At 39.1% G+C, this 24,360-nt stretch overlaps 1 protein-coding gene across 1 annotated transcript in view; it reads left to right on the forward strand.

Moving 5' to 3' along the window:
* The first annotated feature begins 1,552 nt into the window (after window positions 1-1,552).
* LOC117271862 (macrophage mannose receptor 1-like) overlaps window positions 1,553-24,360 on the forward strand; it is a 45,441-nt gene continuing 22,633 nt past the window's right edge. Inside the window, exons 1-21 of the mRNA XM_078173098.1 lie at window positions 1,553-1,708; window positions 2,112-2,468; window positions 2,824-2,994; window positions 5,159-5,314; window positions 5,608-5,718; window positions 6,531-6,668; window positions 6,779-6,958; window positions 7,614-7,768; window positions 11,013-11,126; window positions 11,800-11,915; window positions 12,998-13,146; window positions 13,236-13,435; window positions 13,788-13,903; window positions 15,008-15,080; window positions 15,190-15,343; window positions 15,587-15,625; window positions 22,127-22,290; window positions 22,410-22,477; window positions 23,292-23,392; window positions 23,531-23,676; window positions 23,852-23,957. Of these exons, the coding sequence (XP_078029224.1) occupies window positions 1,645-1,708; window positions 2,112-2,468; window positions 2,824-2,994; window positions 5,159-5,314; window positions 5,608-5,718; window positions 6,531-6,668; window positions 6,779-6,958; window positions 7,614-7,768; window positions 11,013-11,126; window positions 11,800-11,915; window positions 12,998-13,146; window positions 13,236-13,435; window positions 13,788-13,903; window positions 15,008-15,080; window positions 15,190-15,343; window positions 15,587-15,625; window positions 22,127-22,290; window positions 22,410-22,477; window positions 23,292-23,392; window positions 23,531-23,676; window positions 23,852-23,957 (2,878 nt within the window). The 5' untranslated portion in view covers window positions 1,553-1,644. The remainder of the gene's footprint in view (window positions 1,709-2,111; window positions 2,469-2,823; window positions 2,995-5,158; window positions 5,315-5,607; window positions 5,719-6,530; window positions 6,669-6,778; window positions 6,959-7,613; window positions 7,769-11,012; window positions 11,127-11,799; window positions 11,916-12,997; window positions 13,147-13,235; window positions 13,436-13,787; window positions 13,904-15,007; window positions 15,081-15,189; window positions 15,344-15,586; window positions 15,626-22,126; window positions 22,291-22,409; window positions 22,478-23,291; window positions 23,393-23,530; window positions 23,677-23,851; window positions 23,958-24,360) is intronic.

The raw sequence follows: 24,360 nt of genomic DNA on the forward strand, positions 1-24,360 counted from the left end.
TTTTTTTAACAAGTGTATTTAATGGATTTTTTTATAAACTTCAGGTTGTTGGATATCAAGTTAGCAGTAAACCAGAGCTACATTTTGTCAGAACTGCCTGACCAGTGGAGCAATTTTAGTGGCACATACAAAAAATGTCCCGCATGTTTTGTGTCATCTGATCGGCTCTTTTGATCAGCCTTAAAACTATTTCGAACAATATCGGTCATTGGCCAATTGATCAGAGCACCCTTATCAGAAGATGTTCAATTTATAATCCTGACTTGTCCAGGATTGGCTGCTTAAAGTAGATGGCAAGTTAATTGCATATGGGAAGGTTTTAATATAGAAATGGCACTAATTATTTAGCAGCAGCAGAGCATCACTGATAAATGCATAGAAGGGAAACACTTGGCCTATGGTCTTTAATAATTTAGCCGTGGGACTGTTTAATACAGAATTCTGTTAACATAACCCATCCCTTCAGAGAAGTCAGTTCATATTAAATAAACTGCCATACTTTTGGTAAAAATGAGTTTCTCTTTCCCTCGCCGTATCAGTTGTTTAAAACACACAGCGGTAAATCCATTATATGCAGACGTAAAGTAGAAATGCCACCATGACACAATATTTCCACTTAGAGTCAATTAAACTGACCAATCACAAATCATGTAGGAACAAACATAATGGCAGTCCCCGTGAGGATCTAATTCTTGTCCAAATTTTTGTTTGTTTTCAAGCAATCTGAAGCAAATAATAAGTGTAAAATCTTTTTTTGCATTAGCAGTAAAATTAAACTGACAATGACAAAACATATGAGTCACTTTTGATAGAAATTTTTCTGTAGACAGTGCTCTTGCCCTGATGTATGCATGCACACAATCAAAGACCCAAGAGTGTTCCATACAGTAACAATGACCTGAGAGCCCCCCCTTGTGCCACAAGAAAACACTGTCAGATTACATAAGAAATATCACATGCATTGTGAAACCATAATGATTACACAGCACAGTCCATTCTTTATACCACCAAAAAATGCTAAGTTTTGTTCATTTTTTAATGTGTAGTTATGTAGAACTTTTAAAATTCAAGGTTTTGTTGAAATATGAGTAATCATGTCTCTGATATTGTTTTGCACTCTCATGGGCATAATGTGTAAAAATAGATATTTGAATATATTCTAACGTGTTTCTTTTAAAAAGAATATCCAAGTCCTAATAATAGTAGTTTTTTAACATTTTCAGAACATTTCAACTACAATGCAATACGACTGATTAACGTGATGATTTTCATCACTACAACTGTGATATGAAATTTCCATTCTGTTTAATCCCCAGTATGGGGAGACATTAAGTGGTGTAAAATGATATGAGGAGAGCATAGCGACAGTCTTAATAAGTCATGTTGTTTAACAACACTACTGTTTCTTGATAGTAATCAATCAACCATAAAAGTTTTAGAGCATTTCTGGCAATCAGTTCTTGACAAGGTTAAGCATTTGCTTGCAAAGACCAAAAAAAAAAACAAAAAACAACAAAGTCAGCATTCTGAGAGCTTCCTTGTCTTGAACATTACACAATACTTTCACCAGTATACTGGATGTGTCAGTACAATCCTCTCTAAGAAATGTCTTGAGCTGTAAGACGTCTCTGGAGAATACCGACGATGAAGATAACTTTTACAGCCTTTGTGCTCCTCATCCAAACATCACAATGTCTGGCTTTAGACGGTACAGTATTTTGACTGAGATTGTCTAGCTGTGCCCTCCACTCTTAATGTGAGACTGTTGTGTTGTTTATTTTGTGTCAATGTGCATGTTGTCAGTGTGCGTCACCTGTGTTAAATAAATTGTGTATTTGCTATGATTAAATATCAAGGTGACTGCAGTTTTACTTTTTGTATTTATGTTTTGCAGACATGGGATAGTTGAATAGTTGCTTATTTATGTTTATTCTGTAAATACCGGTCAGAATCATTGTCCAAAAATATGAAATTTAAATAGACAAATTACAAACAACTGAAACAACTCCAGTTATAGAATGAGCAGTCTATCCGTCAAAAAAAGTTTTTCAAAGGATTTTCCAATTTCTTTTGCAATTAACATTCTAAAGAGTGTAATTCCTTCTGTGCAGATTCACCATTTCAACTGACTAACAAGGACACTGGTTTTTGTTTGATTAAAACAAATAACCAATGCAGTGACATACGCTGGACAACTGGTGACCGACTTCTGGTTCAACAAAGGAAGAAATGCCTGGGAGTCCAGGGGAAAAGTGTGGGGAGTGAAGTAAGCCTCTATGATTGTGACGAAAACAGTGACCTCCAAAAGTGGGAATGCAAGAATGGAACAGTGCTCGCCCTTAAAGACCAGCAGCTCTACATTGAGCTCACTGCAGATAACACAGCAGTTCTCTCCAAAACAGTAGGACCCAATAACCACCTCACAATTACAGGGACATCCAATGGTGCATGTGCAAGGACATACAGAGGTAAAGTATAAAGCAGTGTTGTTTTGAAGGACTTGCACTGGTAACAACAAATCATAACCATTATCACAAAATTTCAAATACAAGACTAAAATGATGAAGATGATGATAACAGTTTTAGAGAATGTAATACAAATTACACACTGGTAAATAGCTATGCCATATAGTCATAATTGTTTTAGAAAACTTTTTTTTTTTTAAATTAATATAAATATAAAACACAAAAATTTTCAGGATTCTATCCTGCATTTAAAATAGTTGTTTTGAATAGTTTGTTATGTGCTGTCATGATGAGGTAAATCACAGCAAGAACAGATTTTCTGAAACGTATCTTTGCTCTGTTCTCATCACCTCCTAGAACTTTATACTATTCATGGAAATGCAGCTGGACTGCCGTGCATGTTTCCCTTCTACTACAAAGACCAGTGGTTCTCAGACTGCACGACACTTGACTCTCCAGGAAACCATTTTTGGTGTGCGGTTGAAACCAAATATCACAATGAAATCTGGGGTTACTGTCCAGTTACCTGTGAGTACATATGAGTATTTGAAATTTGCTAATGCTAATGTATACTGATTGAAAATACGTGAGTCATGAAAACTTTCAGAAGCCAGTGTTGCCTACATAACTACTCATATATATATATATATATATATATGTATACACACACACATTAGGGTTGGGAACGATTAACTGATACGACCGGATATCCGGTTTGACAAGTGAGAGATACGGCTGCGCCGGTAGCAGCCTCCTCAATCGATACGAATCAGCCAAGAATCCTTAGATGAATCAATTGTAGAGTCATAGATCGGGCATCGCGAGACTAGCAATCAGTTGACTGGCTTTAACAGTTTGCATCTCTAAAACAACGCGAGAGCCGACGGCATGCTCCGTAGCAGGCATTACTGACAACGATAATGGATGTAAACATCAGCGCCAGCTTGACCGGTGGAGCTGAGGAACAGAAGCTAATGCTGGTTGGATAAACCAGGGAGCAGCCAAGCCGCAGCAGAAACTAAAGGCAAATCCTGCTGGTTGTGGGTTGAACGGGGGGTCACAGACACAGACAGAAATACGTATTCCTGTCAAATACGGCAGCCGTAGTGCTCCGGGGCGCAAGATAACAGCTTACCGGCGACCGAGAAGCCCAGTTCCAGGTCCAAGAAGTGACTGCCCAAAAATACCTGAACAGCCGAGCCGTGGCAGCACACAGGTATGTGACGTGTCAGAGAAGAAACGAGCCGTTCACATTTCCACAAACCTCACCGCACTTTAGGGACTGTTCTTTACTTGTCAGGGGAGGAAGGTGGCTGGTTGATTTTTATTTTATTTATTTATTTTATTTTGATCCCCCCTATGTAAATCACTTATTGATGCTTTTTTTAAAGTATGAATAAGTCAATAAGTAATTTATTCCATTGAAATATCAGTGATGTATTATAGAAAAGTGATTTATCTTTTTATAAATGACAAACAGAGTGTAGCAAACACAGAGAAATAGTCTGATATGCTGTCAGTGATAAGCTGCTAGTCATCACAGTCCATGATATCAACTAATAACAGGAGATGTCAGATTCTGCCCCTACATTGCATGTTATTATTTTATTCTGCTTTATGTTTATATTGTACAGTGTTACGATAAACTTTTTTCCAGACTCAAGTCCGTGTAAGATACATACAAAAACACAGACAATGTGTGATTTTGTTGTTGTTTGTCTTTTTATTTAATTTTTGCCAGTGCCATACAGCAACAATGCTTGGGGATGTGGTCTTTTACAAATCTGAAAATACTGTAAGAATGTCACTTTTATAGAATTGGCTTCTTTATTTTATATGATTAATGTCTACATCAACAAATGTTAACCATAGAATCGTATCGAAACATAGCGTTCCTACACTGTATCAAATCGTATCGAATTGTATCATTCCTACACTGTATCGAATGTATCGAATCGTTCTGTATTAAAAATATATCATTTCTGAATCGTATCGTAACCCGTGTATCTAGATACGTATCGAATCATCTATCACAGAGATTCCCAACCCTAATATATATATATATATATATATATATATATATATATATACACATATATATATACATACACACATGCAAGTGCAGGTCCATTTACCATGTAGCTAAGGTTACTCCAATTGATCAGTCACCTATAACTGACCAATATTCATTCTAAATAGATTGATCCGTGGTCTCTACAAAAAAAGATAAGAAGAGCCAATCAGATGATGCAAAACATATGACAATTTCTCAATGTGCCACCGCCAGGTCTGACAAACTACAGCTCAAAATGAACATTTACTGTTACATTCATGGTTTATTGCTACCATGACGTCAAGTTCCCCTGCCTTTCCTGAATACTGACACATTCTCCCTCTCCCCATTCAAGTGAACACTTCTGTGGAGGCTTTGACACAAAAGCAGGCAGGCACCAAATGGTTAAACTTATGGCTAAAACCCCTTGAGGGTCTTAAAACTCGCCAAATCTAGCGGGAAAGTGGTTACACTATCAGTGAGTGCAGTTAAATTTGAAAACACGTAATTCGATTTAGGTCCTACCAAGTCAACCCCTAGCATATAATGAAGATAAAAATATACAACTTAATGTTGCAGAGACAATTTTATACTTCATAGCAAACATAACATAACCATGTTTTGTATATACATTAATAGCAAAAGATGGCTGGACTAAACACCCAACAACAGGAGCGTATTACCAGCTCAACACACAAGCAGCTCTGACTTGGGCCCAGGCTGACGCCAGCTGCAAACAGCAGGGTGCCTCCCTGCTCAGTATCACGGATCCTCACGAGCAGGCTTACATCACAGGTAAGGTGACACTAACTATACTGAATGTATTGATAAAGGGACTGGTATTTAGGTAAATACAATAATTACGTGCTATTTGTTTTTCCATTAATGGATGTGATATGTAACAGCACCCGTAATTGAAATGGTGATTTAATATGTTTTTAAATGCATTGCTTGCATTGATATATCTGTATGTTTGCATGGATGCTGTTGTGTTGTCAAAATATTTAGGACCTTTGACTCTTATCTACAACTTTTGGCATAGGGAAAGGCTTACAATTTTGTCACTGTTGTTTTCCATGTCCCAACAGCCCTCCTAGGTCATGGGGGCAGTAAGCTTTGGACTGGGCTGATCATGGATACAGAACATAGCTGGAAATGGTCTAATGGGAAGCCTTACCGCTATCTGAAATGGGACTCGGGTGTGTTTGTCCTTTACTTTAATAATAATAAAATAATAACATATTAAAATGAATTGCAAAGACACATATATGATTTAAACAGAATATAATCCAGTGTGGTGAAGACCCCTGAATACTAAACAAACTAAATTTACTATGAGGAAGAGAGAGAGAGAAAGACAGACAGAAAAAACAATATTTTCTTCCCCTTGGGCTCAAATCTGTCCCAGTCAAATATGTATGTTTTATTTGCTGTAGCTGTCAAGTGTATTCTACAAACAGCTGAGGTTTATGTTTGTTTGTTTTCTTGTTCTAGCCTTTGTTTTTTGTCATTTAAAGATAAGGTGGTTATGAACTTTGCAAACTTAATTCATGGATTGATATGCCATGTTTTGTCTTATTTCTATTCTGCTGTATCACAATTCTCAGGTAAGCTTGGAGTCATGCTCAATTTACAGTGGGGTGACCTTGAGGTCATTTGACAGAAATTTTAATTGATTTGCTCATACAATCTGTTCTTGACCTTAGTAACAATAGTGTGAAAGCTAGTAAGTGAACATGAGCAAAATGACTCTTTGCTTTCTTGGCAAGAGTAAAATAAAAAGATTGATACCGCTCTCACAATTGTCTGTTACATATAAGGCAAAAAAAAATGTGGGCTGTCTTCTAGTACCTCTACACCTCACAAATGTACATATTATATCTTATTTGTTGGATATATATGCAAAAACTGGTACGTAACCATAATTTGTAGTTTTGCAGGGGGCTGTTAGTAAGACTATAAAATTGAGTGGGCTGTTATGATAACATGACAAACCATTATTTTGTTTTAGGACATCCACTTCCTACTACGGGACAAAACTGTGCTATTGTTGATGCTGATGTACAGTACTCCTGGCAAAGTTCACTTTGCAGCAAGAAACTCGGGTATATCTGCTACAGTGAAGCCACCAAGGTACTGCCTCCACAAGGTAAAGAAAAGATCTATTATGCTCTACTCATTCCCTCAGAACTGTAACAATACACTGTCTATCTTTAATTCAGTCCTTTAATTTCCTTGTTTGTTTGTTTTCCAAATCAGATGTTGAGGCAGGATTTTGTTCAAGACCTTGGATTCCCTACAGTGGCCACTGCTTCTACCTCAATCGTACTCAGCAATCTTGGTCTGATGCTCAGAGAGAGTGTCTTAATGAAGGAGGGGACCTAGTCAGCATCCACAATGTGGAGGACCAAAGCTTTGTGATCTCTCAACTTGGATACAGTATGTGAGAAAAAATAAAAACACACACGTTTATCTTTAAGGAACAAATCCTTACAACAAAAAACACCCCTTTAAGCCCTGAGGCCTTATTTCTCTCGGCTTTCATTTCCAGGCATTGTGATGTGCTGCACTGATTAATACCCTTAAAAGGAATTTACAGTCATTACAATAATTCATTGTCATGTGCTGAGCTGAAGCTGATCTTGACACCTCATTTTCATGATCATTTCAGTTACTATGATGGTCTAAATAAATACCCTACCCACTAAATGCCTGGTGTGTACCTGGTGACAACAACACAACAACACCCTTGCGTTTTCTCTCTGAAGATTATTATTACATATGTGGAATTACTTCTTTACAGTGATGTTAGTGGAGATGGGCTTTAATTCTGGCAAGGTGGTCTGTCTCTGCTGTAATACACTGTAGAAAACCCTAGATAGATTTTCCTTTGTTGGTGAAATAGAATAATACTAGCAAGTTGCTCGCCAGACAGCTGAAGTATGATTCAGTGATTGGTAAGAATGAATGAACCAGTCAAGAAGGACATACGAAAAACACATGAACATCATATGCAGATGGCTCCTATTTATTAGTATTAGGTTAATTGTGAATAATTCACTTTAAGTATAAGTTTCTTTGTCCGTGTCTGCAGCATCCACTGATGAGGTTTGGATTGGACTGAATGACATAAAGACAGAGGGACTGTTTGAGTGGATTGACCACTCACCTGTCAGCTTCACTAGCTGGGAATTTGGAAAACCTGCTGTCTCCACTGATTTGAAGGACTGTGTTCTCATCAGGGGAGAGGTAAGGAGCGTGTGTGGGAATGGAGATTAATTCTAGCATCACTCCACTGGTTGCCTGTTGTGTTTTGAATGCATTTTAAAATCTTACCAGTGAACTACAAGGCCATCCATGGTCTTAATCCAGACTATATAAAAGAAATGTTAACCCCTTACAGAACAGCCAGGTTTGAACACCTGATCAAACCTTTTAGCTGTCCTACCAGCCAGACTGAAAACCAGTGGTGACCATGCATTTTTGGTTATGGCCTCTCAGCTTTGGAACAGCCTTCCCGTCATTGTGTGATTGGCAGACTCCACTGCAGCTTCTAAGTGCCTCCATAAAACTCACTTTCACAAGATGCCCTACAATTAAATGAGTTATCTTTACTTCACTGTCATCACATTTTTAAATTGCATTTGTGTTACTACTATTTAGGCAGTCCGATTTCATGGAGGGGAGGCGGGGTCATGAGAAATATCACTGGTAGTATCGGATTCAGATTCTGATAAGGAGGAGGGATTTTTTAAGTAAAGAGGGGGAAAGAGACTGTGTGTGCGTGCATGCGTGCGTGCTTGCATGTGTGTGAGAGACGTGTGTAAAATAATCTATCTACTAGTCCATACCCATTGAGTGCACAGTTGCCCACGTACAGTTTCACATGGTGTGTGCTTGGGATACAGGTCATAGGAAATTGCAGATTAAATAGTCAAATGAACCCATTAAGAAGAGCAACGTATTCAGACAGAGTTTTTGTAAATTTGATAGTACGATTGCTTTATTGAAAGTACAGTAGTACCATTGCCAATAGTGGGATAGTTAGTGGGCTAAAACTGTACATTAGTAGCTGAGGTAAAAACATTGGGCCACAGGGGGAGCCACAGCGATCGGTCGCATTTTAGCCATTTTTAAGCATTTTTCTGTTGTTATAGCACCACCTAGTTGCCAATTAGAGTTAAATTTCTCCAGTCACCTTGAGGCCTCCTGTTGTACATATCTACCAAGTTTAGTAAAAATTGATATGGCAGTTCGGCCTAGGTAAGAAATTAGCTCTCTAGCGCCCCCATTTTGTTTGATCGGGTCAATAATGGAGGGGTCCCCTCAGATTATGTGTGGTCATATGCCTACAAAGTTGCGTGGTGATCACTGAAACCCTTGAGATGTTATACACCTTTATGTGATGAGCTCGATTTTAAGTGTTCTTTTTCAAAAAATTCAAAATGGTGGAAAATCTATATAACCGGAAGTTATGGGTTGTTCAGGCAAATTTGTTCCTCATGAGGAGAGACATCTCTGTGCAAAGTTTCATGTCTCTACAACATACGGGGCATGAGATATGCCCATTCAAAGTTTGCAATTTCAATCGGTTGCTATAGCGCCCCCCCCCCTTTGGCCAATTGATGTAATATTGCTTCATTTGCATCCTCCCCTGACCCTCTACCACTGTGCCAAATTTCACATGGATTGACCAAGTCAGTGAGGAGAAAAACGTGGAACAGACCCACAGACAGAGTTTTCGTCATTATAGTAAGATAGTCTATATAAATAATATCTTTTAATGGTCATTTACAAAGTGTCAAGTGAGTAATCACGGCGTACAGGTAAGCTATAAGCTTTGGTAACAATAATAGTGTGACAGAGACAAACTCAATGCTTCAGTAGTCTACATTAACCACATCAGGCTCAGGTCGGGATAGGCCGTAAAAAACTGAATGCATGTCAAGTTCGGGTCAGGTTTGGTTACTACTCTCTTGGGAAGGAAACATGACGCCCCAGCTGCACTCTACTCTTAAGTACAATATCAAATTTGTACTGTCTTAAAGGTGCTGTATGTAAGAATGTGGCCAAAACGGTTACTGCACTCAAATTCAAAATACTGCCGCTAGTCGTGTCCGCCCCCCCTCCCCTATAGATTCGAGGTTGCTGGACAGTGGCACGCTGGAGACTGATTTGTTTGCCCACGGGCGGCTGCCGTGGCAGGGCTGCGTCGCCGCGTCCTTGATCTTCGGTTTTCCAGCGGACTGTTCGAGCATGTCCGGCTTCTCTGCTACTAATGCTGTTGCCAGGACACAGCTGAGGAGACTGCTAATGCTATCTATACTGGGACACTGCTAATGCTGCTTGCCGTGCTGCTGTAGCTCAGTAGTAACTGTAACTGATGCTGAGACTCTACTGACTGTGTGACTGGTAGACGGCAGTGGGTGGCGCAACAAGTCAAGTCAAGTAAAATTTATTTGTATAGCACATTTCATATGACAAGTATAGCTCAATGTGCTTAAAACAAACACAACATACATATAAAAACAAACACATAACAGCAAGGAGATTACACAGTACAAGAGCATGTAAAAACCTGATAACAACAAAAACACAAAACAATGGTAACGGTATAGCTGATTTAAACCACACACACACATCTATTTAAAAGCTTGTGAAAACAGATGTGTTTTTAACCTGCGTTTAAAAGTGGAAATTGATGTAATGAACCTGAGGTGTTGTGGTAAAGAATTCCAAAGAATTGGACCATAGTGACTGAAAGCACCATGAGCTGATCTAGAGTGTATTCTTGGGATAGTGAGAAGGCTTCTACTTCCAGATCGCAGGAGTCTGTCTAGTGTGTACTCAGCCAGCATGTCCTTGACATAAGGTGGAGCTACGCCATTTATAGCTTTAAAAACAATAAGCAAAATCTTAAAATCAATTCTTTGCTTCACAGGAAGCCAGTGAAGAGAAATTTAGATGGAAGTGATGTGCTCATATTTTTTGGTCCTGGTTATTACTCTAGCTGCAGCATTCTGAACAAGTTGGAGCCTGTTAAGTGCCTGTTTTGTTATTCCTGCTAAAAGTGCATTACAATAGTCCAGCCTGCTTGAGATAAAAGCATGCACCAACTTTTCAGTGTCTGAGAGGGATATAAATGATCTAACTTTAGTTAGATGATAGAATGTAGTTTTGGATATGGAGGAACAGGCCAAAACACAAATTCAAAACATAAACATGATTTGCGGACCGTAAAACTTTTTTAAATGCGAATATTCTGGCTGTACTATTGTTGTCGGTGAGATCAGTATGTTATATGAACATTATTCCTTAGTCTCTGTGACATATTAGGAGGATTTTACGACTATTTGCTTTATATTTCTTACATATAGCTCCTTTAAGACTTAGTGTTTATGTTTGACATGTGATTTACCAGTGCATTGACTGTAGTGCCTTCCAGAACATCTAGTTTCCACATAAATAAATATTTAACTTTACATTGTTGCAGAATGGGAACTGGGCTGATCATGTGTGTGAGGAGGAACATGGCTACATTTGTATGAAGACGAGTGCCTCAAAACCCACTGGAGATGGAGTGGAGCAGGATGTGGGCTGCAAAACTGTGCGTTAAGTGTACTTGTTTTTTGTTTTTTTAAATCTATTTCAAGATAGGCTCTCTCTATACATAAAAATAATGTCTTGTTTATAAAATAATTCCAGAACATTAAGCTGAATGTAGTGCCTCAACATCCAGGCCTTTCAGCCTTTTTAAGCTCAGTTTTGATTGTCTTCAGAGGCAAAAAAAACCCCTGACAAATTCTACAAAGTACTCAACTTGCCCAGTTCAACAAAGTAGGGTTGGCAAGTCAGCTAGTTTACTAAGTGGAGCTTCAAGCAGTTTCAGTAACAGATATTTTTCTCACCGAGACCAAAACAAACAGCTAAAACAAACAGCTAATATGCCATTTAATATTAAACTTACAAGTGGGAAGAAACACAGGATTACATAAATGCTCCTCCTTACTATGATATAAGAATAATATGTCGAGGGGCTTTCTGTTTTTCAATGTGTTGTAGAGTTGTGGCCAAGAAAGATTAAAAAAAAAAAAAAAAATTAATGGAGCATTTAATAAAATAAAATGTTTAACTTGACTTACTACTGCAGGCCAAGTTTAATAAATCTTTTGAATAATGATTTGACTGTAGTGATTGTAGCATCTTTGAAATTTTGCTGATATAGCACAGGTTTGAAAAGTCATTAAAATATCTTTCTTTTTTGTTTCCCTAAAATTAAGGGCTGGAGAAGACATGGCTCGTACTGTTACTTTGTAGCGACACAGACCAAAACTTTTGATGAGGCCAAAGATGACTGCAAAACCTCAGATTCTTACTTAGCTGATGTTTCAAATGGGTAAGACCATTTCTTTTTATTCAGAATGTTCTGAGCAATACTGCATTTCAAAGCTCTGCACAGAAAAACTAATCTAACGAGCTTAGCCTAAGTATAATGATGCCATTTCATTGTGATCATAATTCATAGAGGGGGTGAAAACAGGGTTATTAATTCTTGTGATGAGTACAAGTCATTTAAGGGGATACTTTGCTGTTCTCAGCTTTGTGTCATAACAATGTCGGTAGTATGTGTAAATGGATGGTGCCAGCACCCAGGATTCCCTGCTCATTTGCTGGCAAAAAATCAGATGGAGGATGCAAATTGTTCTTCCTCATTTTTGAATGAAAGTCATCAGCAGATCAAATGTTAACATTAGGCAGTGCTGTTTAAAAATTAACCAAAATTATGTTACTGCATTAACTATTTCCTGCCCAATATATTTTTAGAAACATATTTTAGTGCAGTGTTTGGCTGTAATACCACAGTGTGAACAGGAAGTGGCCACCATACTGTTTCCTGTATTGTAAAAACAAAGGTTCAGATCAGATGGTAGAACCAGGCAGAGGTGATTAAATATGAAACAAGATTCTGTTCCTGTGTAGCTGTTTTCAGCAAAATATTTTAGCTTACTATTTAACTGTAAAATAAAATTGTTTGTTTGGTTTTTTTTTTCACTGGTTGGCTGCCATATCCTTTTCTGATGTAACTCACATTACATCACCAACTCGGACAGGAATTTATTTGTCCGGTATGGCCATATTCCGGTAGTTGTAGGTTTTCTACCACTTGTGCAAAAGTGTATACCACCTTTTCTCTGTTCATACAGCATTTAAATGTATTTGCATCTTTCTACTTAACAGACAGCCGAGACCATCTTTCCAGCAGTGAAATACTTCTTAAGACCCATCCAATCTGAATTTAAGACAATTTATAATTTCTTACAACATTAATTCATAAATGTGTATTTGAGACTTTTTACGACTTTTTCAGGACATGCAGCCACCCTGTTTAAAACACAAAAAAATCTAAAAGGTTTTGTTACAATACAATATTTAGTGACACCAGAAATCCTGTGATCCTAATTGTGTGAATACCACCAGGGTTGATAATGCCTTCCTGGTCAGTTTGGTGGGGATGAGACCAGAGAAATACTTCTGGCTAGGCCTCTCAAACCAGAAAACCATCGATCAATTTGTGTGGACCAACACAGACTCAGTGAGGTTTACTCACTGGAATGCTGAAATGCCAGGTATGGAGACGTTTCAAACTCCATGCGTAAGATGTGATAAAAAAGTGGCTTAACAATTGACATTTTACCTTCTCCCCCAACAATGCAAGGTCATCAACAGGGCTGTGTTGCCATGATATCTGGAGTTTTTGCTGGTCTCTGGGATGTGCTGCCCTGCACCAATAAGGAGAAATACATCTGCAAACACCTGGCAGAGGGGGCAGTTTTAACCCCTGCACCACCTGCTCTTGTCCCAACCCAGTGTGCAGACAGCTGGACTCATCTTGAATCAACAAACAATTGCTATAAGGTACAGTCACATTAAAAAAAAAAAAAATCCTTATCTTTAAGGATAATTTCAATCGGTCACACAGAGTTTATGGTTGCTGAAATAATTGCTCCTTCATACTGCATCGATACTGTATGAAATATGTAACATGGGTTATAATTTTTAGTTTGTGCAAGACAAATTTACAGTAATCTTTTTTCAACTATCTGAACCTGAGTTGAATGACTGCTTTTCTTCTCTGTGTGAGCTTGAAAAATGTAAAAACTTCTCCAATTGGCACACATACAAAGAGTGTAAAGACAATACAACAATGTTTGCTAGTTGCTAAGTTACACTACAAAACAATGGTGAACCTTTTTGTCTTCTGGTCAAGATGTTTATCGGGTCAGAGAGGAGGACCTGGTATGAGGCCAGAGATTACTGCAAGGCCATCGGAGGAGACCTGCTCAGCATCCACAGTGCTTATCAGCAGAAAGCGCTACGAAAGAAGTACAGTATGAACTTGCAAAGTACAAAATTAAGAAAATACATAACTGGTTGAACCAAAAGATGAACGCTGGCTACTGTCCAGCAAAGCACTGGATAGGGGTGGGTAACATTTGAATTTTCTACCAATTCTGGCTCTACTTATTGATTCCGGTGCTTAATAATATTTGGTTTCAATTCAATTCTGAAAATGTTTTTAAAATATTAACACAATTCTTGCCAATTTACTTTTAAAGTTCCTGTAAATTGATTTCACAGAGTTTGATTCCATCATACTCTGTTCATTATTTTTTCATTTACTGTACTGACAGGGTTCTGTGCCTGGGCCCCCCAAGAATCTAGGAAGATTCACCACTGTGTCTGTCTCACAGTCCTAGGAATGTGAGAAGAGAATGTAGCCTTAAGACATGCAGGCAGGACAGTTTCTTGACAGATGAAATGGCAGTATTTCCTAAAACAACATAAAGTTGTAACACAGAAGAGCAATCATTCTGTCTTGGCAAAAACAAGGCTGGGTCGAGAATGATGACTGGTGTTACAATAGTATAGCTAAGCTCTGTGCACACTGTGTGCTGTGGTGAGTGTGTGATTGAACAAGTGAAAGAAAGAGAGGGGAAAAAAAGAAACCACAGCACCGTGCTGACAGCAAATAGGTGCTGGCCATCAGAGAAGAGAACCTGTGGGCCCATAGCACACGGCCTTACCCACACCTCTAACTCTTATTGATCTTCCCATAGCAAAACAAAATGTACTGCTTTGGAAAACGCAAAGTCATGCATGGGTCCAGTTTTGCAAACCAGCACTCACCCACAACAATAAAGTACAGTACCACAACTAACCCCTTACCCATAAATATTACCAAGTTAAATTCGCACTTGCCCTGACCTGACCCTGACCCAGAGCACCAGAAACTGATACCTGCCATTTTGTATTTGGTTCTAATTTGAAAATGAGTTTTGGTTCCCAAACCAAGCACTGCAACAATGCTTTTACAGATGGCTCATGTTTGTTCTTTTAAAATTTTTCAAACAGGTTTTATACTTGGTCAATACAATGATGATGATGATCAATACAATAATCATATTTTATCATCACTGTCCATAATAGCTATGGCACAATCTGGATTGGACTTAGTGCCCCTGACCCAGTCACTGGTTATGTATGGAGTGATGGATCCCCGGTGAGTTTTCTACTTTAATAGTTGAGTCAATCATTTTTATTTTAGGAAATTTAATAAAATAGACAATAAAATAATGAATCACAGCATGTTTTGTTTGTTTTGTTTACAGTTGCAGTTCACACACTGGGATGATGGAGAGCCAGACAATAAAAACAATTTGGAATCTTGCGTCGCATTCAAAATTGATAAGCGGACTGCGCATGGGTCATGGATGGATTTACACTGTGAGACCTACAAAGATTGGGCGTGCCAGATAGGTATAGGTAAGATGAGGAACTAAAACCCTTTCTTTCTATTTTGTCTGATTACCGAGGTTTCAAAGAAGAGCATGTCACTCCTTTGTAACCTTTGATGAAGGTTAACTGAGCAAAGTTGATGTTCCAACAGCGTCTTCCTTAATTTTCTGATGAAGACACTGTTGGAAGCTGAAAAAATTTTAAACTCTGTGCTGCCGACTATCACTCCAGTGCTCTGAGTATTATCCTCTTATGTTTTTGTCTTTACAGGAGTAATTCCAAAACAACCTCCAGGCCGTGTCACTCCTGGTAAGTGACTACTATCTAAGAAAATGCAAGAAAACTTTGTACATTTTAAAAGCTGACTGAGTCGATCTGGTGTACTTTGAGAGCAAAGGTAAGAGGCATTATGAAAGTATGGCGAGACAGATTACACTGCAACGGGCCGCCACAATCCAGGTCATTAACAGCTGCTGCTGTTACTTTGCTGTGATCCTCCTTCAATATTTAGTCTCACTTGCTACACATCCTTACATTTGACCGACAAGACTTCATACACCAAGAACAAGTGCCTACAGCCATGCTAGCAGCTTTGTGAAGCCATACTTAAGCTAAATGCTGAAATTAGAATGATGTCCATAATAACAATGCTAACATGTTGATATTAAGAAGATATGTTTACTGTAAAGCTATGATCGAGCCCTAAAAAATCAGGCCCAACTCTACATGAACCCGCACAGTTTCTGTCCAAGCCCAACCCATGGCAGCAGTTTTGGGCCCTAACCCAATTAAAAACACCACTTTCTAAAGTAAAAGAAAAACATTTTTTAACGTTAAAACATTCATTAGAAGCTAAGGGCTAACATGCTACCTCACACCACTTCTCATTCTTTTCCTTATTTCAATAGTCTGTTTTCTCATGCATGACGGGATTCGGCAGCCCCTTGATGCATCTAGTAAATACAGTGATCCATGGTGATGTAGTGTGCAGATGATGATCACCACTCTTCACTGTATGCACATCTCTCCCACTGCAAGGGCAGAAGGAAACACCAAGTCGTCTTGGAGCCCCTCTTTTTCTCTCATTATACATCCCTTTCACTTGCACTCTCTCTCCCCCTGTTCTTCATACTGCGTCACTTCCCCTCTCTCAGTTGCACTCCCCCATTTCTCTCTCTTTTCCTCTTGATTCAGTCCATTTAAACTCCTGCCATTTACACAAGTTTCATTAAGAAAGCCTGAAAGTTGCTAAGCTGTATCAATTTAAGCCACAAATGTAAACCTCACACTGTGCCCTATCAGCAAGCAAGCATCAGACTATCACACCACATCACGTTACATGGCACACTTTCTGTCCACGCTGGATCTGGTAATGGAACTTTGTCACGTCATGAAAACAATTCTGTGGTCTCAGAGTAACCACTGAATACTTCCTTATTATTATTACCTTCACAACAATACTATTGTGGGTAACTTACAGATATCATTGTTGTAGCTTCCATTATATATAACACCACCTTCTACACTTTGTAAAAAGAAAAGTGAAGATGAAGATGTGAGACGTGTTTCATAGTAGCTCCCTTGAAATATGACTTTTTAATCATATCGACTCGCTGATGAAAAAATGCGAGGACCTGGAGGGGTGCTCTAGATGGAACAATGTGCGACTGGTGGGCTTACCTGAGGGCACCGAGGGTCCCCATCCCACTGAGTTCATGGCCCAATTCCTCAAGGACTTACTGCGGTTGGACAACAAACCTACTTTGGACCAAGCTCATCGTTCCCTACATGCCAGACCCAAGGAAGGGAAGCCGCAGCAATCACTCGTTATCAGGGTGAACCTTTTCCAGGTCCGTAACCAAATCCTACGCCTTGCGGGTCAACTGTCACCTCTTCACTACAATGGTAGCAAGATCTTCATCTTCCCAGACTTCACTCCGACGGTGGCTAATAAGTGAAATGGGAGCTTCGTTCTTGCCCGAATGTTAGGTTTGGACTAATCTTGCCGGCCACTCTTCACATTACACTGCCCAGCGGTCAGAGTGGTTTACATGGCTATTCTAGTATATTAACTGTTAAGTCATCTTTTGCCTTGTTTAAAGTGTTAACTAAAATAAGCTCTTTTATTGTTTACACACCATGTCACATTTCTTTTGAGTTTGCCAAATCGGTGTTGATAAGTTAGGTTTTGGTGTTATTTCCAGGCAAGTGTTTGTTAACAATATGTGGGAGGGTTGGGCGCATCCTGTTTGGGGGGGATTCTTCTGCTAAAGTGGGAGGGGTATTTGGGTTTGTTGTTCTTTATGTTTTTCTGTGTATTTTTTCATCAGTCATAGTTTGTTTTGAGCGCCTCTGCAGACCACCACCTGTGTTTTTACATAGCATTTTTGTTTATTTATTATGACCCAATCCAATACACAATCCACAGTAAGAGCTTCAGCTGTAAAGGGCTAAATAACCCCATTAAACATAGCAAGGTGCTTCACTATCTCCACCAACTGGGGGCACATATTTATTTACAAGAAACTCACCTTAAAATTATATATCATTTTAAAGTGAGGAATAGATCATACATACTATTCCCTTTATACATTCAAACACAATATCTGATCCTAATGGTAGATATATTATTGTCACAGGCCAGATCCATAACACCCACTTAGTTCTAGCAAATGTCTGTGCCCCTAATTTGGATGACAATGCCCTCTCTATTAGCATCTTTTCTCAATATTACCAGATATGTCCTCTCCAGACGTTGCGCTAGACTTTTTCGTCACCGGTCATTTTGACCAACAGGGTCATAAAAATCCGGTCATAATCTATTTTTACCGGTCATTTTAATTTTCATTTTTAAATGATAATAAAGAAGTTATAAAGTGCGCATTAATAAGGACATGAACAAAAAGATGAACAGACATCCACACACCCATGCCATTAGGCTTCGCCCTGGACACACCGGACGGCACTAACGCGTCACTAACGCATCCGGTGCGTCCAGGGCGTTATGTAGTTATGTCTGTAGGCTCGGTGACACAAAATTAAAATTTTAATGAAGTGATTAGGGTATTGAAAAATGTGTTCGGTTATGCATTGTTGTGTTTTTTTAAATTATAAATACGGTATTTTCTCCTCACGTTCCACAGTGCGAGCTGTTATTTTATTTTGAAAATTAGCCGGATTCTCTCGTCTTTTCTGTGTCCGACAGAATCAATCAATCAATTTTATTTATAAAGCCCAATATCACAAATCACAATTTGCCTCACAGGGCTTTACAGCATACGACATCCCTCTGTCCTTATGACCCTCGCAGCGGATAAGGAAAAACTCCCCAAAAAAAACCCTTTAACGGGGAAAAAAAACGGTAGAAACCTCAGGAAGAGCAACTGAGGAGGGATCCCTCTTCCAGGACGGACAGACGTGCAATAGATGTCGTACAGAACAGATCAGCATAATAAATTAACAGTAATCCGCATGACACAATGAGACAGAGAGAGAGAGAGACAGAGAGAGAGAGAGAGAGATGCAGGTAATGACAGTAGCTTACAACAACATTATTGAAAGTAATAATATTATAGTTATAGTTCTGGCTACTGTGGTACAATATGTTGAAAGTATGTATTAATATCTAGCAGTATACATGTGTGACAATAGTCATATGTGTATAATAACAGTAGAAGTATGACTAATGACTAATGATGGCAGCAGCAGCAGGAGGCATCTGGCAGGACCACGGCAGCAGCACAACCACACACGTCACGCTGTCCAGGCACCGCTGCGATATGAGTTAATCTGAGAGACAGTGGAGCACAAAGGCTCCGGAGAAGAAGCTGAGTTAGTGACATCCAGAATGGCCGAGTTAGCAAGATGCAGTAATAGAATACGAGAGAGAGAGAGAGAGAGAGAAGGAGAGAAGGTGCCCGGTGTATTATAGGGGGGTCCTCCGGCAGACTAGGCCTAAGTCAGCCTAACTAGGGGCTGGTACAGGACAAGCCTGAGCCAGCCCTAACTATAAGCTTTATCAAAGAGGAAAGTCTTAAGTCTAGTCTTAAATGTGGAGATGGTGTCTGCCTCCCGGACCATAACAGGAAGATGATTCCACAGGAGAGGAGCCTGATAGCTGAAGGCTCTAGCTCCTGATCTACTTTTGGAGACTTTAGGGACCACGAGTAACCCTGCGTTCTCAGAGCGCAGTGTTCTGGTGGGATAATATGGCACTATGAGCTCACTAAGATATGATGGAGCTTGACCATTTAGAGCTTTATAAGTTAACAGTAGGATTTTAAATTCAATTCTGGATTTTACAGGGAGCCAGTGCAGAGAAGCTAAAACAGGAGAAATATGATCTCGTTTCTTAGTTCCTGTTAGTACACGTGCTGCTGCATTCTGAATTAGCTGGAGAGTTTTTAAGGACTTACTAGAGCTACCTGATAATAGAGAGTTACAGTAATCCAGCCTAGAGGTAACAAAAGCATGGACCAATTTTTCTGCATCTTTTCGGGTCAGGATAGGCCTAATTTTCGCAATATTACGCAGATGAAAAAATGCAGTCCGTGAGGTTTGTTTTAAATGAGAATTAAAAGACAAATCTTGATCAAATATTACTCCGAGGTTTCTTACGGTAGTGCTAGAGGCCAGAGCAATGCCATCTAGAGAAACTATGTCATCAGATAAAGAGTCTCTGAGTTGTTTGGGGCCAAGAACAATAACTTCAGTTTTGTCTGAATTTAACATCAGGAGCTCGCATGAAAAATAGACCAGACACCGAACTGCAGCGCTGCCTCTACTCCGCAGGCGCTCCGCTCTGCTCAGCGGCCTGTGTGGACAGTCAGATAGGTTAACATGGGCGACGACTGAAAACTGCCTCCGCTGCTGGGCGCTGCGCTTTGGTTCCGCGTCCGGTGTGTCCAGGGCGTTATGTCAACAACGCTACATGAAGCAGATGAATGACTTTTTCTCTGCAGTGTGAAAACGGCAGCCACTTAAACCACTCACTGTGCACTCTGCCGCCAAGTGGGCGGGGGTGGTAATTGCAACCGGTCAAAATGACCGACGGCCTTCAGATTTTCCGGTCATTGTTGTAAAAAACCGGTCAATGACCAAGAATATCCGGTTAACGCGACCCCTGGTCCTCTCATTATTTGCTTTTAAGAGGAGACTTTAACTGCTGGCTGGACCCACAGCTGGATCACTCATCCTCCAGTTTCTCAACCCTCGAGGTCTGCCAAGGTCATCTAATTTTTTATGAAGGAGTCTCCGACGTCTCCGATGTTTGACGCCCTGTAGCATTGCGTTCTTGATTGATTACATAGTGTAATTCGTTTAGAACAAAATAATGTCACTGACTGATGTTTTATTCTTTCTTTTTTTTTCTTGTATGTGTGCGGCTTTGTTTGCTTGTTTGTTTTCTGTTTTGTTTTTTCTCTCCTGTTGTTGGATTTCTCTAGCCAGGTGAAACCATCCTAATCTCGCGAGCTCATATTCTATTTCGCTCCGCAGATCAGTCTGGCCATGCAATCATAAAGGAGCATTCTGGCATCGGTTAAAGCTTACCGGGCCAGTCACAACCGTTTATTACTTTGGGGCGGGCACGTCATCAGAATAGGAGGGACAAGGAACGGAGTGAATGTATTTCGTAAACAACCAACATGGCTACTGATTTTGATGCTGCTATGGTAAATGTGTTGAACGAACTGGAATGTACATTTTCTTTAAAAGCAGAACAAATGGCTGCACTGAAAGCTTTTATTGGAAAAAAAGGATGTGTTTGCCGTCCTTCCTACAGGGTCTGGTAAAAGTTTAATTTACCAAATGGCTCCGTTGATTGGGAAAAAGATGGGACTCAGTGAAAATCCAGTCACTATTGTTGTTTCTCCGCTAGTTACTCTCATGGAGTAGCAGGTCAGGGAAGCGACCAAGCTGGGAATCACAGCCATGCAACTCGGAGTCCACAGTGAGGAGGAAATCCGCAAAGATGGCAACACTCTTTCCCAGACATCATCACAGCTCATCTCCGCTGCAGCTTGCTGGTCTGTTTACAGTGGCGTTGTGCTAGCCTACGTCACACGTTTCGTTTACTCTGATTGGTTTTCCGTCTTTCCAATGGCGTGAAGGGGCACTTTGAGTGACAGCCGTTGATACCACCCCTCAGGCAGAGAAGAAACGTACAGTCTGTGTCCAGACCCATCTGCGTTTTGCGAATTGGGTCTGGCAACACCAGACTAGGATTTCTCCACCTTCCTTCAAAAAATGTCATTGTACTACAATTATAACTGACTGACTATATGAACATCTGCACAATATGTTCCTTTGTTTAACTATGGTCTGTTGAAAAACCCAATAAACAAAGTAAAAAAAAAAAAAAAAAAAAAGGGCTAGTTTGCTCAAATCTTACATAATTCTTACCAGAAACATTCATTTTCTTGGCAATCTCCCTCTAGCCATATGCCAAATTATTTAGATTTTTTTGTGGTGAAATAAGGAGGTATCATGTGGGTAATCCCTCATTTCAACCTTGTGACTCAGCTGTTCCTCAATTGGTAAGATACATCAACTGGAAATTACCAATGTACAAAAGTTTGTGCCAACACTTAGAATAGAAATTAAAATATCAAACTAGACAAGGAAAAACTTTGAGGTTTTGGTGGAGCTGGGGAACAAGTCAATTACCAAAAACACTGGGATTCACCCTCTGGGGACTATGAATATCTGTACAAGCCATAGAGCCATGCCACTAGCATGGCTTAAAAGCAAACGAAAATCTTAACCTACACATGTACTGTAACATATTACATATTTCTGACATGTTTTCAGATTACAATAGGACCTCTGATGGGTGGCTAGAATGGAGGGGGTTCCAATATTATTTTGAAAGAAGGTCCAAGGGCATGGAAGAAGCTCGTCGCTTCTGCCAAAACAGGCATAGTGACTTGGTAACTATCAACAGTGAAGCTGAAAGTGTATTCTTATGGAAACGGGTAAGGAATAACATTTATCTTGCATTACTGACATTATTTATCAGCTGTCATTTAAGCTCAAAACATACTGCAACATAAGCACTGCTGGGTTTACTATGTGCCTCTGTTTGTGAGTGTAGATGTCCAGAAATTACGGAGATAGGCCTTACTGGATAGGCCTGAACGTAGATCTTGATGGAACATCTGGGTGAGTATGAATTAAATAATGAATAATGAATTAATGAAAAATAAGAAAAGACTTCAAAGAAAAAAGAAAAGTATCAAACCATGTTACATGTAGACATCGTAAGCAGTTGAACAATGTGTCGTGCTGTATGTTATTTCATTGGATTTTTTACTAACAGTGCTGAAAGGTTGGCTAGATACCAGTGATACTGAAACTGTCGGTCAGATTTTTGTGTTTCTTGTAAACTTTAATTTTGTTGCTGTGCCATCATATGCATATAAATTAGGCCAACTTGTCTTTGTTTTTGTTCATGTCAAATTAATCATGATCAGTATCATTATTATCATCTATTAATAACAGTCATGGCCATCTCAACAGTCTGGGCCCCAGCCATTTTAAGTTTAATATTTAATCCCCATTTAGTTCTGATTTTGTCTTCACCAATTCCAGAGGAAAATATCGATCTCTAGTTTCTTACATTGAGTGTGTAGTTTAGTGCTGGGCAGGTGGCATAAGGAAAAACCAAAACCATGACCCTATACACACCAACGTGCTCTCAAGAGCTAAGGGGAACTGCAGAGTTGGATGGTGGTCCTGTGGGTTTGCTAATTTAAGCAACCTCTTTCACATTACACATATTCATTTATAAGAACTGTTATTATCAAAGTATTGGTAAGCATAGCTCCAATTATGAAGCAGTTATCTTGTCTTTTTGCTCCTTAGATTCAAGAGCAGAGCTCATTTTGTCAAACTATTTTGCAATATGACAATTAATGACATTGAAAACACAAGATGAAAATTAAAGTAAAAGTGAGTTTTATTGTGCTCCAAAAAGGTGGATGGATGGTTCCCCAATGGTGTTTCAAAGGTGGGATGAAAATCAACCTCTTTTTCTACGCAACGATGAGAATTGTGCTGCCATGACTACATTCATGGGTGAGTAGTACATAATTGATTCATTTTTACTGGCATACTTTTATAAAATGAATTTAATAATGTATAATCTGAGATTAGATTTTAAATGTAAAAATACACTCTGTTTTTGCTGAAGTGATATTATTGGTTGTCTTACAGGTTTCTGGCATGTTTATAACTGTGGGTATGCATATAGTGTCATATGTAAACGCAGTGGCACACCACCTGCCAATGCCACTGTAGCACCAACAGTTCCTCCTCCAAAAGGCGGCTGTCCCCAAAACTGGAGAAAATTGGACTCAAAGGTTGGAGGTCACTTATAACTTTTATAGTTTGGTAGCATGGGTATGCATTAAATCAGCCCTCAATATAATAAAGCAGTGCTCTTTGGGATTTAAAAAAGCTATGTAAGAAAATAAAAAAAATATAATTTTAATGTTTTTGAGATATTAGACTAAGCTGTTGATTTCTCATCCAAAGTGTTACAACATCATTAATAGTCAGAGGGAGACGTGGTTTGAAGCAAGGACAAAATGCAAATCAATGGGAGGAAATCTGGCCTCAATTCTCACAGGACATGTGCAAGGTTTGTTTCAAGTTTGTTTTTGTTGTTGATGTTTTTTACAAGACTATCATTTATTCCAGTTAGATTCAGAGACACATATTGTCCTTGAATTCCTTAAAGATGTAAATGTCGTGAAGTTGTTCAAAGTAACAAAAGATTTTGGCTATTTTACTTTATCTAAAATCTATGTCCCCATGCATAACATTTATGATTAGTTGTGTGTATATATCTGTTAAACATAGCAGCAAACATCTTTAAACTTCAGGCATTCAGGGTCTACCCAACAGAAGCGTTTCTTAAAGGCGTTATTTGTTCAGGCTGTATTTACCATATGATTAATTAATATAATGTTTATTAATTGAGATGACTCATTTAGCAATGTATTGGACTTTCCCTATTATGTCCCACGGATGATAGATGCTAC

Source organism: Epinephelus lanceolatus, chromosome 12 (genome assembly GCF_041903045.1).
Source record: "Epinephelus lanceolatus isolate andai-2023 chromosome 12, ASM4190304v1, whole genome shotgun sequence".
NCBI lineage: Eukaryota > Metazoa > Chordata > Actinopteri > Perciformes > Serranidae > Epinephelus > Epinephelus lanceolatus.